Below are 18740 nucleotides of genomic sequence, written 5' to 3' on the forward strand. Positions count from 1 at the left end.
TTTGGATATGGCAGTGTTCTGCTCTACCACAGGGTTAGAACAAGGGCTAGGAAGCAACTATCGACTCTGTATGATCTGCAGATTTCAGATAGCACCCTGCTAAAATGAATTTAAAAAAACCTACTGACAAATTTAAATCCAGCCCAACTGGATTCCGCTTCAGCCACAGGGACTCCACCACCGTGCCTGTCTTGCTTTCAGAACCAAGACACGCAGATGGCCAGCCAGCCCGTAGACCATCAGCAATGCAGCGTTTCAAGATTACATAGAGAGAAAAAAATGCACACACACGAACATGTGCACACGCACTCACACAGAAACAAGCACACGTGGGCAGTTACATGTGCCAGAACACACTGGTACTTATCAACCAGCCAATCACAAAGTGTTGGTTTTTTTGTTTTGTTTGTTTTTTCTGTTTTGTTTTTTTTTTTGTGGGTTTTTAATTTTTAATTTTTTTTCTAGGTTTTTTTTTTTGTTGTTTTTAAAGTGAGGCTCCGTCAAGTCTTTCCCTCCCTCCCCTTATTCTTTTGAACCCCTCCCCAACCCCAACCCAACATGGTAGACCTAAGGACGGAAACACACCCAGTGCAAACAAAGTTAAAAAGCTATTTTTTCAGTATATATGTTTCTTAGCAACAACTTCCGTATAACATGAAAAAGTGAAAAACTAGAAACTAATTTTTTTAATTTTTTCTGTTTAAATTTAAATGGTATGTGTACTTGCTTCACATTGTCTTTCTAAGTTGGCGTTCACGATTCAAGTATTTCAAGAGTGATATGTTCTCTTTTTGGATTCATATTCCAAACGAAAAAACTGAAGTTATATAAGGGAGGCAACTATGTGCTCAGACAGTCTGTCAATGACCCACCTTTTTTTCTTTCTCCATTTTCTTTTTTCCTTTTATAAATGTATTTATTGCAAGTTGAAAAAAACGAAAAAGGTCAAGTTAGTGCTGCTGCTGTTCCAAAAAAGGTCACGAGGTCAGAGTTGAAAGTTCTAAGTTCAGATTGAATCCGACCCTCCTCCCAGAAGGTCTCCAGGTAGTAAGGGAGCAGGGCTGCCCATTCTGTGTGGATCCTCTACGCTTGGGACCCCCCACAAGCTTGAAGAATAGTTTGGGGGTCCCCACAATGATGCGCCAGTGAGATCACCCCCACTGCTGCCGCCGCCGCCACCACTGCTCCACTGCCCAAGCCCTGTTGACCCACCAAAGAGATTCAAAGCAGGTCCAACTGGATCTGTCTGGTTCTGTCCTGTCTCCAGGGACTGCCAGCCCGCTGCGGGTGCACTCGGGGTTGCTGCAGGTGTAGGGGGCTGAGCTTGTGCCAAAAAGCGACTAACCTCTTCGTCTGTGGCAAACTCAGCCAGGATGGTAGTGTTTCCCAACACACACCTACAGGGTAAGGTACACATAACAAAAAACCCAGTTAGAGTCAAAAGGTAAGGGCAAGGGATTCAGAAAGCCCAGGAACAACACTAATAGGTGCTGAAACCAAAGGAGGTATCAACTACATTGCTATAATGGAGTGGACATAGAAAATGTCAGCTGTTTTCTTGACAGTGAAACTCTCTCAAAACACAAGAATTTCCATTTTATATGGGGAAAAAAAAGGAAAACAAAACCACCCCCACTCCCTTGCCCCAACATTCATTAATGCCTGAAATAAAATCTTTATAAATTTGAACTAAGGTCCTGAACATTAGCACCAAGAGGAATAAAAGTGCCTACACCATGCAGGTAAATGCATATATGCTGCCTTGCAAGCAAAACAGACAAATAACAGGTTAAAAGCCTTTGGAATTCAGAAGATTAGTTAATTCAAAAGTTTTCACTGAGTTTAGGAGTTTATACCATCAATCCCATAGCCCCAAATATTTTTGTCTTAAAATCTTGCTTACATGTGCAGTGCAGTCTGGGCCTTGGCCGCCTCCTGTTTGGTGTTATATCGGATGAGGGCGGTGCCCTGGGTCAGGTTCAGATGGAATGTCAGCAGTGGGCCATGCTGCATGCAGATCGTCCTCAAGGTTGACCCATCAATCTGAGGAAGAACAGCCAGGATGAAACAGTTGTTTGTAATTATTTCTCCTAACATACTTCAATCCTGACTTCGTCACAGTTATTGAAGGATATTCTGCTAGCAGAAAGACAAACAGATGAAAACAGTGGGAAGAAAGCAAACGTAACAGAAGTTGATTTTCAAACGGAAATGGTATGCCTTGACTTCTCACAATTACATGGAGTTTGCTTTAGTATGGAATAATCTAAATTATCTTTCCTGTTCAGTTACAGTTTGAATCCAGTTTTCCCTCTTTCAATGAGTTTCTTACACTGTCACCACCCTTATATTGATAGTTTTTTCAGTAATAATATACAACTTGTACTTCTCACCATCTTCAGTCATCAGAATTTGTACCAAAGGAACCAGAATGTCTTAGTCTCCAGCTCTCTGATGTCAGTAAAATTGAGATAAACTAGTACAGTAATTTCACGATTACAAGCTGCACCTGTTTTTAAGCCGCAGATCCGGGTGTCAGCAACATTTCGTTCTTTGTCTATATATAAGCTGCACCGGATTGTAAGCCACGCTTCCGTTCGCAGTGAGGCTCCACCTGCAACTTTCACAAAGTTGCTGTTTGCAGTAACAGAATTGCGGCACCACGGGGTTTACCGGTTTGGCCCTGCTCGGGGCGGCCGCCAGGGAGCGGCCCCAGCCCCACTCGACGCTGCTGCCAGGAAGCAGGGGAGCGGCGTGCCCGGTCGGGAAGAGGGAGAGGGGTGTCCCTGGTTGCTGCTGCTGGGAGAAGGGAAAGGGGCTTGCCCAGCCAGCGTTGGAGGGAGAGGGGCGTCCCTGGTTGCTGCCGCCAGGAAGAGTGAGAGGGGCTTGCCCGGCCGGTGCCGCCGGGACAAGGGAGAGGGGCGTCCCTGGCCAGTGCCGCCGCTGCGCTGCCTGGGGCCAGGCAGCTCTGCCACTGCACCGCCACTGCCCCGTTGCCGCCCGGGGCTGGGCGGGCTCCGCCTTGGCTCAGGGCTGCTGCTGGCTCAGACTTTCGGGTTGGGAAATTTCCAGAATTTGTTCATATATTGGTCGCTCCTGAATGTAAGCCGCACTTCCGGGTTAGGAGCAAAATTTTAGTCAAAATGGTGCGGCTTATAATCGTGAAATTACTTACTTAAAAGGTTTTTTTTTTTTTTTGCAAAACTGGAAATCTCCACAATGAAATTTTGGGAAACTTGTTTTGGTGCTTCTTTGTCTTTGTGGTTTATGAAACAATGCCAGAAAGAGTCAGAGATTTTGTTGCCAAACCCACCAATGTCCATTCTGTCTGAATTAATGTTTTCACAGCCGTTATTGCCTACATTCCTTCTGCAGCAGTAACAGCTTGTTACTTACCTCCAGTAACAGCTGTTCCCTCAGATGCTCTGTACAGACAGATTCCATTCCTGGTATGCCACAGGAACATGGACATATGAATGGGATCTGTATGTGCAAATACTTAAGGAAGTGCTACCTTCTTCCTTCTTTCCCCCTACTTTATATTATAGTTTCAAATGAGGGAAAAGGAAGCTGTGTGGTGGTACAAATATGGTCAAAGTTAAAACAGAACTTTGAAATGAACATATTGTTCCTTCCAAGTCTAACCATTCTGTGAGTCTAGGACTCCATCTGAACCTTCACACTTCTCTAGTGTACTGATCCATAATAAAGACAGAATCTATGAGACAATTATGATGTTTTTCTCTTTCCTACTAAATTAAATGCCTCCAAAATACATTCTTCTTCCATTAAATAATTCCTAAAGGAGCATTAAAGCATTTTACACAAGCCAGACTTAGAACTGCGGTTTCTCCTCACATATTTCTTCCTTCACATCAAGGTAAACAGTCTTTTCTACAAAAGGAGCACTGTTCGCCATTTCGGGTGATCTGATGGAGACCTTGGTTTTTCCTTTCACATTAACCTTTTGCTGTAGGTTGCAGAAGCATGGTAAATTATCCTGTTGAAAAGAGGACTCTCTGTCTTGACCTCAGAGTGTTGCTGATAATCATATAGGATTTTCCTAGCCCTTGAATACAGGACTAATTGGGAATTCTGAAATGAGGATCTCCATGGAATTAATTCTGAATGGCAGCAAGCTTTGAAAGTACTTGCAGAAATAAGCTAACTAGACTGGTTTTGGCAGGAGTCCTGGAAAAATTCTGTGGTTTCGCTATGGAAACACTAAAGTGAAAACTGGCAGTTACATCAAAAATCTTACTGACAACATCCCAAAGAACAGCTATAAACCATTCCACATTATAGTCATGAAATTGACCCTCACTTCGAAGAAAAATCTTTCTGTTCAATTATTTTTTATAACTCTTAAGTAAAGAAATGTTTTAACAGTCACATAGCAAAACCTCAACATCTTACAAATAGTTGACGAGATTACAGTCGAAAAACCAGTCAGACTGCAGCTCAGTTTAGTAGAAATACATTACATATGCTGAAAAATCTGATTTGTCAGATTTTTACTCAAAAAGAAACAAGTCAAGAATTCACAAATCCTTGCTAAAACAATCAAGTTCCCAGAAACAACCACAGAAAATACCTGTGGAGTGAGATTGTGAAGAACCAGCCAGTAGCTAGGACGAACTGAGCCACCATCACTCCAAGTAGATGCTGCAAATTATAAGACAGAGCAATCAAGACAGATTTGATGCAAAGAAAAACCATCTTTTTTAACAGTTAGGTCTTTCAGAAAAAAACAGCATTACCAGCCCCTTTAAAACATGCAAGTCTAATCTTCAGTCCTGAAAACAAAACCACACCTTCCCTCAGAGCTCACATCAAGACTGATTTTACTAGAGTTTGTCTTTGAGGAGTTTCCCACACACAGCAATCATCTATCTAGTAGTCTTGAAAGGCCCTATGTAGCAGGTATTGTCCTCTGGCAGCTCTCAGCCCTTCTTCACTCATTCCCTGCAGCAGGACCTGGGATTCCACACCCCACCCACCCCAACTACTGACAGCAAATTTCCATTTCAAGAAGGAATTCTCTTTTTTTCTATCACCAGACAACTGCAACTTTCTTTCCTGCAAACCACTGGTGCTGTAAAACAAAGCGCTCAGGTCTGATCAGTGTGCTCCCAGTTCTCACCAGAGCCAAGCCTTGAGTCCTGTGCCCCCCAGCCCCTGACCGATCGGGGTGCTGTGCTGTTCCATGGAGATGATGGTTTGGGGTTGGTCAGGCCAGGGGGTGGGCGGGGCAGCCCTGTAGTGTTCCTTGAGGAAATATGGTTTTTCCACATCTTGTTGGAGAGATGAGTGGGATTGTGTCCTATGGGATCTGGGGACCATGTTGATTTGTAATCACTGAATTTTGCTAGAAGATTAAAGAAATTTTATGCATTAGAGAAACTTGTGAGATTAAGTACTTGTCATATCACAGTAAGGCTTTTGACTGCATCTGTATCAGAGACAAGCACAAAACACAGAAGCATACAATTGTTAATTTATCATACCAAACAACCCCCACACCACATGTAAGTTAATCTTTGCTAATTTTATAGATGCTGACCAAAAAAACCCACATACCTAGATCATTTATGATAATGTAGCTGATTGCGGTATGTTACATCATTAATTAGACGAACAGCAACTTTTATGTCCACACTACATTTCATCTGAGAACCTGAGAATCTCTTAAAAGTTTGGGCACTACTGACCTTTAATGAAATTGAACCTTCTTCAAGTAAAAAAACCTGCAGAGAACTGAAAGGAGTACTTACCATTCTTGGTATACTAAGCTAATGTTGCCTCCTAAAGATGCCCTCCCCATACACAATCAAAACCTTGTGAATCACAAACCTCACACAATGTTGACACAGCAGTACCACATAAAGAAGGCTACTTAGCTGCATGACAGCTGGACTTTTAAACAATCTTCATAGTGCATTTTTTTGCTAGAAAGTATTACTAACAGGCAGGTGCCTATTAGAAAGCCTATAGTGAATATCCTTAATGCATTTCAAAAACTCTTTATAATAAAATAAAGAGAAAAGTGCTCCTCAAAACACCACTATTGGTCATGAATATTTGCAAGCTCTGCCTAAATCAGCTTTAAAAAAAAAGGCAGACTGCAAATTCTCCCACAACTTCTGACACCAAGGGGCATTTCAAAAGCCAAAATTCCTTGAAAATTCGTCATTGTTCTGCACCGAAAACCAGCAGTGGTAATCTGGAAAAGGCTGTGTCAGACATTATCTTAATCATAACTCTCATGGGCGTGTGTGCAAATATGTGCATTTAACTTTAGTCACCAGCAGACAGTGGCAAATGTAATTTGAAACAAAGTGAAAAAATACTAATTTATGATATGCCAGTGCACCATAAAATAATCCATCTGGAAACCAACAGCATAAAGCTTTCAGCATGTATAAGCATGCTAATTTTACAGTTGGATCTCTAGATTTCCATGACACAGAAACGGTCAGTAGCAAGCAGGTTTCAAGCACTAACCTTTGAAAGTGTATGAAAATGCTTAAAAACCTGCTTTCACTAGACTGCTTTACAGATAGGTGAATTCTAAATTCTCAGTTCAGATGATTGCCTCTCTGACTGTAAAACTCTTTTGTCTAGCAGATGAACATGAATTGGTGTATGGCAGTGGTGTAATTTCCTCAATTTGACTACGATTTCAATATTTTTTTTTTATCTGTTTGGTTTTTTGTATGTGCTAGACAAAAACTAAGCAAAGGCAAGAAATTGCTACATGCCACTAATTTCCTCAGGCTATAACAGACGAACCTTCTATGTCACTAGAAGTTGCCTACTCTGCTTGTAACCAAAGCCAGCTCACAAATCGGCAGCAGTAACTCAATTTTTCTTAAGGACTAGAGACCATTTTCAACACGTTTGAAGATGCTGAGGTAATGCCTTTTATTCAGTATAATGAAAACCCTAAAGTTCAGGCCAGCTGTAGCTCTCAGCTCTGTTCATCACCTCTATTTATACAAAATTCTTCATTTTTAAGTAATTGTCAAGACAATTGTCAAGACAATGACGTCTTCAAGAAAAAACTCTGACATTTGCAAGAAGCTTAAGATCCAAATGGTTCATCTGGAGCAAGTATTCCCAGTGCTTTACTGCAAAGCATGTGCACAAACAGTTTCTTACCAGAAAGTTTCTTATGAAGGATCTGAGACATATACTTAAGTTTATATGTACAGGCCAACCATTAAAAGCCAGAGGACCCAATGTCCTTACTGTCCAGATTTCAGGGAATGATAAGTCCTATAAAAGGCAAGGCAAAAACATTCCCTTCACAGGACTCTCATGTCCTAAAGCTAAAATAAATAAAACCACTTTACTAATACATAAAAATTCTGACATGTCAACAGATTGAACATGTACTGATTTATCTTTCCATTTGCATCTGCTGCTTCCTACTACTCTATTCTTTAACTTGCATAATATGCTGGTTTTGGTCGGGGTAGAGTCAATTCTCTTCATATGGGGCTGTGTTTTGGATTTCTGCTGGGAACAGCATGGATAATACAGATGATTTAGTTACATTGCCAAGCAGCGCTTACACAGCATCAAGACTTTTTCTGTTTCTCACATCCTCTCACAAGCAGGAGGGATGAAGGTACACAAGAAGTTGGGAGAAAACACAGCCAGGACAGTTGACCCCAAGTGTGCAAAGGGATAGTCCATACTACATAGCATTTAAAGGGTTGGGAAAGGGAGGTGGCATGTTCAAAGTTCTGGTGTTTGTCTTCCCAAGTCACTGTTACACACAATGGACTAAATATTCCAAGTAGAACAACAACAAACTAGTGCTAAATGAAAAATGCTTTGTCTGGGTAAGTTTCAAAGCCCACATACCTGAAGTGCTATGAACGTTGGTGAAGGAATTGTCAGAGGCACTGTAGGGCCAGGCACCAGGTGAAGGCAGCGAGGTGTTGAGGGAAGAATTAGACCCTATCAAAGAGAAAAGGAGAGAGGAAGAGAGGACCAAGTTCAGAGTTTCTGTAACAGCGTTAAACCTCAAGAGAGCCATGACTGTACCAAGCTTTCAGGTACTCCCAGCCACAGTGCAAAGGCATGCAGCTTCCTTCTCAGGCACATGCAATAGACTGTCTGCTACGACCACAACATCACAACAATCCCGAGTATCAGAGCGACTTTGATAATAACGGACCAGATGTTCACTGTTTTACCTGTGGTGTTGTCCCGCAAAAGTTGGTGGTCAGTATCTACAATGGGAGATGTGGCTGTCCCCCCCAGCACACTTCCAGGGGTCACATAGGGGTCAGATTCAGGGTCAATGTTTTGTATACCTTTCCATGGCACTCCTGGTTGGAACTCTGGGACAGGAGAGAAAAAGGAATTAGATGCAATCAGGCAAATGTTATTTACCAGAAGTAATTGCTGAAGCTATTTCAGGAGGGTAAACAATTGTCTTCTACACTGCTCCTCTGGGGCAAAAAAACCCCTACATGTTAGAATTGTAATCTCACAGGTCCTCCCACAGCACTAGCTCTGGTGTCATATGAATACAAGTTTACACTACAAAAAACATGGTACAAGGCATCTAGTATCCCTTTAAGTGCTTCTGCTCTGCTACATTCAGATGAGGTTTCAACAGTTTTAATGAATTCCATACAAGATATGTAAGATTAGTTTCTGTACACATACTTTGCATGTGTGCAGAAGCCTTTCTCAAGGAAAGGCTACCTACCTTAGGAGTTTGGACACACATCTGACACATCCCACTGTATGTGTGCACACACTTTACACATTACCTATCAGTACTGAGCTGAAATGCCTTGTGGTAAAAGTAATGTATACACTCATTGACATGCATCATGCTTCACAATGAGATGGGATATACTTATCATGCTTTAGTTTCAACTGTAGCTCCAGGCATGCCAGAATTTTAAGACAAGAGGATGAATTATATTAAGTATGAACACACAAAGACTCCAGTTACTGTAAGAAAGATCAGTAACTTGGTTCCTTCAATGCATAAAGTGCTGGGGTCAGTTCTGGAAACAGTGGTGCAAAAGTAAAACTGACAAACACAAAAACAAGTAAAGAAGCTTCATACACTATGTGACTATTTGTGTGAGAAGAGTGCAAAGGTGGTAGATTCATCCCTTGCAGATACAAGTCCAGGATAAAGAATTCCCAACCCAAATTTCTGAAATAATTCAGAATAGAATATTTGAGTATAATTAAAGATCCATTATTAAAAGGGGGATCCAAGATGCACTCTGTAGAATGAAGCAACGTAGGATGAAGTTGGCAGGGAAAGGTTCATTTCAGTCACCCTTGTAATGAAGAATTATAGTTAAGACTATGACTTTCACAGACAAATACAGAAGAAAATATGATACTACTGGTTCAAACGATTGCCACAGCAAGGGCAGTATTAGTATTAGACTACGATAATGCACGGGAGAATCTGAGAAAAGACAAAAGAAATGCCCCACAGGGTCAGAACTATGGTCCATCTAGTCCAGCATTTTGCCAACAGCAGTAGGAGAAAGACCATTAAGGGACAGAACACAAACCTGGCCACTATCTGTGGACTACAGTAATTTCACGACTATAAGGCGCACCCTTTTGACTAAATTTTTCCCCTGAACCCGGAAGTGCGCCTTGTAGTCCAGTGCGCCTTATATAACGGACAAAGTTGCGAAATTTGCCAAAAAGGAAGTGTGAGCTGCAATGAAGGGGCAGTGCCGCGGGAGCACCGAGTCGCAAAGGGGGCGGGGGCAGGAGTGGGCGGCCACATCCGGCAGGAGCCGCGAGGTGAGGGAGGGATCTGCCACTGGCCCGGGCGGAACAAGAAGCTGTGTGGCGCCACCCCGGGCGCGGTGGGAATGAGAACCTGGGCGGCCCTGGTCCGGGGGAAATGAGACGTGCGAGCCCGCAACAGCCCCGAGCAGAGCTCACCCAGCGGTGGCATCGGACCAGCGGCGGCACGGCCCAGGCAGCCGCAGGAAAGCGGCGGCGGTGCAGCCCGGGGAAAGCGGTGGCAGTGGTAGTGGCACGGCCCAGGTGGCCGGGGAAAAGCGGTGGCAGTGCAGCCCCTGCAGCTGCGGCAAAGCAGCAGCGGGTGCAGCCATGGGGAAGCGGGGAGAAATGGTGCGGTCGTGGGGAAGCGGGGAGAAGCGGCACGGCCGCCGCCACCGCTGCAGGCAAGTGGCAAGAAGCAAATTGAGCACCTGCCAGTAATTCTTTACTTTGTTGCACATCGCGCAGCTCCTCGCTGTAAAAAACAAGTGCGCCTTATAGTCTGATGCGCCTTATAGGATCTACAAAGTTGCGAAATTTGCCAACTCCCAGGGGGTGCGCCTTATAGTCTGGTGCGCCTTAGGGTCGTGAAATTACTGTACTGGCCTCACACTCTCCCAGTATCCACAGCTGTCCTAACTTTGATGGTAGAAATACCCACTACCTGCTGGCACCAGCTTGTGAAACTATTTTTCCATCATTTTATCCAATCACTGTTTCAACTGGCTAGTACCATCTGTCTCAAGAAGCTGTGAAAGTAACACAACACAAAAGCTCACCACTCCTGATGGCAAAAAGCTCACATCTATTCAAAATTTATATCCTTTTAATTCTAGCATTTGCATCACAGTTCTAGCATTGCAGGAGTCACGTAATTACAATTATGCATTTCTCATGTTCACTGCCTTCACAGTTTTATAAACATCAGTTACATCTCCCAGTCTTTAGCAACTCAACAAAATAATCCTGGTACCAACACTTGAACACTCTGAGCAATCAGCACTGTATCAGGGAAGGACTCTGCTCAGCTACTACCAAAATACTACTGTCCCTGACAAGTAGGACCTCCCTTTTGTTAAGGAAGAAGCAATACAATTCTTGGGTCTACTCAAAGTATCTTCTCTGTTCTGAGACAAAGAATCTATGAACGCAGGTTAGAACCTGAAAATTAGAACTTATTTGGAAAAAGGGAAAAAAACAAAAAGGAAGTCCAAGTCTTCCATCAACAAAGATGCTGAGAATTGGTGAGAGTGAAAATTAAGTGAACAGAAGGCTCTAATAAAAAGATTAACAAATACACAAACAAGGTTCCAAGGATCAGGGTGTTACTGTTTACAAACACATTCTCTCATCAATGTAACGCTGGTCTGGAAAAGCATTTCTTTGAACTTCAGCACACTGACAAATTTCCAAACTCTCCTTTGGGGTTGATAGTTATTATCATGCACATTCACCATCTCTTGTCTACAGACATGCTCTTTTATTTCTAGGCAGTAAAGAAGACATTAAATGCACTTCTCTACTGATATTTGAAAGGTCTTCTCAAAAAGTTCAAATGTAAGATTATTGTGAAAACCATGACAGACACATCCAGGCCAGTTTGCTGGAAGTATGATCTTGAATGGGAGAATTACAGTCTAAGTATTACCTAAGTATGCAAGTCTGTGCAACATAACCAAACTACATAGCTCTCACCAATGCAGCAAAACTTGCTCTCACCTCCAGCTGTGATATCAGTTTGACTGGGCACCACTTCATTTATCTTTGTGCTGAACAATACTGCTCTCTTGAATGGCAGAATTTCTGCAGCAGATGGCATTTAGGAGGAAAATGTGAAAGGTGGAGTCAGGGTGAATGCTGAGTGTTTTCATTCAAAGGAAAAATGCACCTATTTCAAGAGGTTTTCTCTTGTAAACTCATTTTTGTTGACAAAATCTTAACATTTTTTTCCAACACGGGGAGGAAGAATTCTATCTCCATGCCAGGAACTGACAGTGGACCTCATCTACAAGCTTGTAGAGAAGGACCTAGAGTGTAAATTCATTTTAGGTCTTCATTCTTCATGAGGGGTGTTGTATTGCTAAGACAGATCTTGATTTCAGTTTTCCTTGTCAATGAAGTCCCTAAGTGAGACTATGAGACAGCTCAACTGGCTGATGGCTATTGTCCCAGCAGCCTATGGATCTCATAAGAATGGAACAGCAACACAGCAATAAGTGAATAAATGTCACCTGCCAAAATCCAAGATCTGTTACATGAGGGCTGCAATCAGTCTTGGGCTACTCACACAAGACATGAGGGATGGTACTGAGGATCTCAATGAAATTTTATATTCAGAATTTCACTTCACTTATAATCTCACAGTGGTGAGGGAGTCAGCAAAAAAAAAAATTTACTTATCACTGACAAAGAGACTACAGATGTCATTAGGGAAGCTCTAAGATATCAACAAGGGGCAAAGAGTAGCTATGCAGCTTCTCACTTCCATAATAGTTTTGGCACCAAGAACCTTGCCAAAGCCAGTGGTTGCTCCAAAACTTGGAAACATGGCAGAGCTGATTCTCACGTGTGTCTTGTAATATTCTGAGCAGTACTGTGTTTCTCAATGTAATATGGAACGGTGACTGAGGAAACAAGTTCAGCAACAATGAGTCTGTGAGTGAGATCTGGTAAAAGATTACATTTTGGGGGTTTCTGACATTATGAACAGCAACTCCACTCCAAAAAGCTCCATACTTAACAACCAGGTTGACAGAAGTGTAACACAAATACACTTGTACAAAATGCAGTATGAAAATTTGTGGATGTGCAGATGTTTTTGAGATAACTGATTTTTTAGCTCTGTTAGCTCATCACAAGATGTTTTCTTGCTGGAGTTAGACACAGAGGGCTCCCCCTCAAAAATGCTCAACTACATTTTCTAGGTTTACTGCAGTTGTATCTATCACACAGATTCCCAGGCTTTCTGATGCAAGGTCTGTGCTACTGTGCTTTACCCAAGAGATGTATTTGGACTTTTACTTTTTTGTGCTTATGAGGATACATAGCAGAGGGTTTGCAGTTAGTAATGCTTTCCTGGAACGCAACTGTCTTCCAGACAAGAGAAATATCAAAGCATCCACTATTTGCTGAAGAGCATTGGTGATTAATCGGTGCAACTTCAAGGACACCATTCTGTTTAAGTGAATGTTTTTAATAGAAAGTTATGTGTGCGTTGAAATATGTATGTACTTTTCCTAGAGAGTTTTCTGAAAGAAACATAAAATTCTGCCAGTGAAACTAGAAAACTTAAAAAATGTGCTCCTGCCTGTCATCCCAAAAGCAAGAGACTTTTTACCACGAGCCACAACATTGTAGCATTCTTCTACTTTTATGCGACATGAACAAAGGTGAACCACAACAGTGCGATGTTCCCACCATCACAAAAAAACCCTACCTCGTATCTTTTACTGATTCCACACTATCAATAATTTTTACACTGTGTCAGCCTAATACTGCACAAATAAGAAATCAGTACAAAAGAACGGAGATGGTGTTGTGTATTCTATGAACAAATGTTTTTATGAAAATTTCACAGAACCACAGAAGATAGAAGTTCTAACAAAAGCCTAACAAAAACCAAACACTACTCAGGCAATCCAGCAGTTAGTTCATATTTAGCCCAGCATTTTTCACTGGAAATTCAACATTTACGTTCTACTTCAATGCAGAAGAAATTTCAAAACCAAGATAGGCCAAGCCAATATTTTCTTTGCAATGGTTATTTAAGTAAGTATGATAAGGAAAGGTTGAGCACATTTATCCTAAAGCAAGGACATGACCCCTGCCCTTATGTAATACCTGGAGGCCAGCTGGCATTGCTGGATTTACTTCCGATCTTGTTTGTTGGTGGAGATTTGGCAGGTAACCAACTATCACCAGCAGGGCCTGCATGGCTGCTGAGTGGGTCGCCCTGGATTATGTCAAACTGGTTGTAGGGCGATCCTCCTCGAGCCTTTCCAGGGGGAACTATTGCACCTGCAGCATTAAAAACATAGATTCACATTCGGGAAAGGTTGAGATCTTCAGGAGTATGATATATTAACACAAAAAATATTTAAGATGCCTGCTGACGAGGCGTGACAGTTTCATCTGAACTATTTCACTCCCGGCAAGATGATCCCATGAGGGCATTCCCAAAATTCCCCTTCTCACCATTTTTGTGCATATTGGCATCTTGTGAAGCCACAGAGGGCAGCCCTTCCATCATAGTCCACTGCTTAAAGCGGGATTCTGTTCCAGCCTCTTTCCCTCCCACCATGCCGTAATCCATGCCACTTGAGCCAAAGCCTGTAAAACAAACAAACAAAACTCCATTGTCATCTTTGTTTTTTTTTCTTAAGCATCTTTAAACGGGGAATCATTATAATTATAAGAAAAAGGTGGGGAAAAAAATCAACAACAGCAAAGGGTATATGCAAGGGGCATCTTATAAATAAGTGTGTTAGGTCAGTATGCCTTGATATGCTTTCCTCTTAGGTTTGCTGCCTTCTCATGTAATGAAAAATAATGCAATCTGTTTCCAAGTTGACACTTGCCATAACCTTTGCTCTAATGCTAATACATAAAGTACTAATTTCTGGACCCAGACATAAGTGACTAAAACACAATTACTATATTAATAATAGGGAAGCTACAGGCAATGCATCAAATCTCCTTCCACAGAGCACTTACCACCTGAACCGTATCCAGGTATCTGCCCTTTGGTCTGTAAATCTGAGAGACCCACATTCAAAGGATTGGGTACCATGCTGTCTAAATGTGGCTTAGGCCCAACAGGGTGGGATGGCGAATGCTTCATGCCAGGCTGCCTCTGCTGCTGCTGCTGGAGGGCACTCACCATACGAGCAATCTGCAAAAGAAATAAAAAAACCACTTCATCTATGGTATACTGTAACGCAGTTCAGCAAACAAAGAAACAGTGAATTAGAAGAGATCCAAAAGACCCTGCTCTCCATCAAGTGCAATGTGAAGAGAGCAGATGATGTCACCATCTCTACTGCAGACTGCATTTCCCCAGCACACTTCACGATTGACAAAACCAGTGCCACACACCTGTTGCTCCTGCTGTTGTCGCACAGCTTGAGATAACTTTCTCTGGCTCTGTAACAGCTGTTGCTGCTGCTGCTGCTGAAGGAGGAGCTGACAAGCCTACAAGATAAGTGGGGGTGGGAAGAGTGAAAATACAGAGTTCATCAAGTGAAATATAATTGCCAGGAGCTATTCACTAGCAAATGCTTTGCTCAGAACCTAGGTAAACTGTTTCTCATTCCACTCACTCAAATAAAATGACATTGAATGCATTAGAAGAATACCACATCCTTCACTTAAACGTTAAATGTTTTTAATTTAACATCGTGCAACAGAATTACTCGTACCTGCTTTATTACTATCACTATGACTACAAGTCTGAAGAAAACTTCATTAAAAATCAAACAACTGCTTTCTGTACAAAAAACATCGCTTGGAGTTATTACTAACCCACTGTAATCCACAATAATAACATGGGACTATTTGGTTTATCTGCTGCCTCTAGCAGGACTTTACTTCCCTATAGAGCAAAGAGAGAATACTTGTACAAAATAACATCAGTAGAACAAAACAAAATGAGAATAAGCATTAAAAGAAAACTCTTTCAGCAGACAATTTGCAAAGAGTCTTGTGTCATAAGATTACTAGCTACTTACTAATTGAAACTGGGGAATCTGTGGAAGCTGGCTCAGCATGGCAATCTGTTGTGGAGAAAGCTGGGGGCCCATATTGAAAAGACCAGGATTCAAGCCACTGTTGGGAAACTGCTTGAGCATGGAGGCCGAAACCTGCACGGAAACCAGTTACATATCCTGAACACACTGTTACAAGGAAAAGATGAAGTACAAGCATTTCTATAAAGGAACAAGCATGACACCAATCTTCAATGGTGTTCTGGGAAAGACATTACAGATTTATTAACACATTACATTTAAACATGCACAATCTTTAACTTGGGCAGAGTGAATGCCTCGCTCGATTGACAGTATACAGTATTACATGTGCAGATGCAGACACACACACAAAAGGTTCCTCCCCCAACCAATCAGGTGCTAGAGACTGCACTAAATATGAATGCTGATATATATCTGTAGCTAACCAGTAATCACAGTACCGCATTATCACATTAAAAATGTACTGCTTGACAAGGGAAAAGAAAGGCATTCAGGCAGTCACTGGAGCAAAGAAACAGTGCCTCACAGGAAGAGTTAATTTCTTTGTATATTGAGTAAGGTATAGTAAAAGACAGGAGTAGGTGGAGAAGAATCCCCCCATTTCTCCCTGCATTAATGGAGAGTTACACAAATACAATTCAAGAGAAAATCAAGAATTGTTCACCCAGTCCAAAGCAAAAGATAAACTTGTACATTTGGAGACCCTGAGGTCTTAAGATTAAGCTCTGCAATGTAAATGTAACATCACAGTTCCTTCATCAAACCTCTCTTTTGGCAGGGACAGGAAGCACAGGACAAAACTACTTAAAAAAAATGAAGCAACCTGTCACACTTCAGAAACACTTTGAGCTTTCACGTTTATTTGTTCTTTGTAAAATACTTTGCAAAAGCCTATATAAGAAATAGGATTCTCAAATCTACTTTTAAGGTTTAAAAATACTGGTAGTGAGCATTTACCATCAACTGCCTTGGCATATGATAGAAGTACTTTAACTATGAATTTTAATGGTTTTATCTTATTTAACTTTTCCATTTCTTAACATCAACTTGAGACTAAGATAGGTGTATAAGTAACCTCAATGACGAGCTCTGAAGGCTGTAGCTCTACTTTTACAAGTAATCAGTTGCTATAAATTCCTTACCTGGGGAGAAAGGAATTGGGGAGGCACTTGCGCCCGGATATTGGGGGAAGGATTTAGTGGCTGCACTGGTGTGTGCATGCCCCTCGATTGTGCTGTGCTGTTTCCAAACAAACCATGATTGCCACCCTATAAAATTAAAGCAGCAGTGAGAAGATGAATCTCGCAGGATAATGGATTTCTATGCTAGTAACTACATATAAGTAACAATGAGCCAAGTTACTGACTTAAACAGAGTTCCCTTAGAATTACAGACATTTGGTTAAAATCAGTAATATTTTACCTGGGTTAAAACCATTGTGCTACATTTTTGAGATGCAGGTAGTTTCTCCTCTAACGTTGAACTGTCATGCTTATCTACTTAATTCAAAACATGACAAATCTAATGTTTTAATATTTTGCACTTTATGTATCGGGAAATGGAAACTTGCAGTACAAAAAACAAACTAAAAACTCCATTCCACTGGCTTAAAACTATGGCAAGCCTGTGTCAACAAGAATTCTGGTCCCCCCTTTTAGAGAAGGCAGGTATTATTCCTGAGTAGGATGCTGAGATATCACTCACAAGGCTTCTGTTTCCTCTGCAGGCCTCTCATTAACTGAAATTTTGTATTCTAAAATAGTATTAAAAATTTTCTTCGCCATGAAGACAAACATTCTGGATTTGGATATTGTTCCTTCCCCTTTTCTCCCACTAACTTTGAAGAAAATTTTCAAATGAGAATAAGAATTGTGTGGTTCTTTTTCTTTCTGTGATTCCTCTTTTAAAACAAGAATACTTACTGCTAGAGTTTTTAAATGAGAAATATTTACTGATATATAAGCAACTTCTGTAATAAACCCTAATACACGAAAAAGGCCAAAGAAAATTTGTGATTATGCTTCACGATTCCAGCCTCTCGAGTAGACTTTTTTAGTACCATTTTTTGAAAAAAGCAACAAGAAATGTTATCAACAGCCTCCTACACTAAGACAGTTACACTCTCTTGCTTCTAAAAGCTGAAGTTCATACTCCAAAGCACCCTTATGTGCCATGAATTTCTTTTCAGTCTCAAGACCCTCAGTTTCCCATCTCCTGCTGTCTATCAGGATGTGTGTGACCCGCAGATACCTGGGGTTCTAAAGAGTGTATTTTCCACTCCTCAGCCATCATTACCCATTCTGCCTGTCCATGCCACCATTGCTGCACCCCATGTAAGTCCATCATTTTTCCAAACTGAGATTGTGCAGGCCTTTGCTAAAACCTTTGCTTCCCTTACATACCAGGATTTCATAAACCTTATTAGAATACTGTGAATAATACTCCTACCATTAATACTGTGCATCCTCTGCTATCCATTTGCTCAAACTCGAGTCTCTCCTCCTGCTTCTACACTGGCAGCACTACAGACTGCCTCATTCACCTGCATCCCCCCTCCACTTTAATTACCTTCTTTTTCAGAAGCAACTCCTAAGCATTCAGGAAGACATAAAAAAAACCCCAAAAGACAAGAGGTTTTATTCTGGAAACAGCTGGCCGGAGTCAACCATACATAAAAATTTTTGAGAGGCCTTGAAGCTGCAGTTACGCTTTCAGCCTTCTCTATAACTCTACAGAGTTCTGCACACTGAGATCAACAACATGTCTGCAAATTTTGGACTTAATCTGATGTTCAACACTGGGTCACACAGAAACAAAGACAACACAAAGAAACACCATCATGTTAGGCATATGACTACATAAGCTAGACCAGTTGCAATAATTAGGTACTATTCTTTCATTTCTTAGTATTCCTAAAATATTTTCTTCTAGAATAATGCAAAACATAATAGTCAGGAATTCTTCCAAACTGCAGTTAATCACTTAACTCCTTCCCCACCATTTCCCTGTACACAAAAATACTGCTACTTCAAGAATTTTTAAAGGTTACTAAATCAATCCTTGATTGATTTGAGGAAAGGAGGAAGAGAGAAGGGAACAGGCACAATGCTAAATCACTACAACTTTTTACAGGCACATTTCTATATAAAAGGTCTTTGAGAGTGGAGTCTGAAAAAACTCAGTGTTGGGTTTGATAAGGCAAATCAA

At 41.4% G+C, this 18740-nt stretch overlaps 1 protein-coding gene across 6 annotated transcripts in view; it reads right to left on the reverse strand.

The window, feature by feature from the left end:
- Positions 1-446: 446 nt before the first annotated feature.
- TNRC6B (trinucleotide repeat containing adaptor 6B) overlaps positions 447-18740 on the reverse strand; it is a 128550-nt gene continuing 110256 nt past the window's right edge. For all 6 annotated transcript variants that reach the window (XM_033058365.2, XM_033058363.1, XM_033058364.2 and 3 more), the window contains 12 exons: positions 16676-16801; positions 15516-15647; positions 14884-14979; positions 14503-14680; positions 13984-14118; positions 13630-13806; positions 8208-8354; positions 7873-7968; positions 5144-5368; positions 4595-4665; positions 1904-2043; positions 447-1397 (listed from right to left, as the gene is read on the reverse strand). In XM_033058365.2, the coding sequence (XP_032914256.1) occupies positions 1007-1397; positions 1904-2043; positions 4595-4665; positions 5144-5368; positions 7873-7968; positions 8208-8354; positions 13630-13806; positions 13984-14118; positions 14503-14680; positions 14884-14979; positions 15516-15647; positions 16676-16801 (1914 nt within the window). In that variant the 3' untranslated portion in view covers positions 447-1006. The remainder of the gene's footprint in view (positions 1398-1903; positions 2044-4594; positions 4666-5143; positions 5369-7872; positions 7969-8207; positions 8355-13629; positions 13807-13983; positions 14119-14502; positions 14681-14883; positions 14980-15515; positions 15648-16675; positions 16802-18740) is intronic.

The sequence above is a fragment of the Catharus ustulatus genome, chromosome 4 (assembly GCF_009819885.2).
Source record: "Catharus ustulatus isolate bCatUst1 chromosome 4, bCatUst1.pri.v2, whole genome shotgun sequence".
NCBI lineage: Eukaryota > Metazoa > Chordata > Aves > Passeriformes > Turdidae > Catharus > Catharus ustulatus.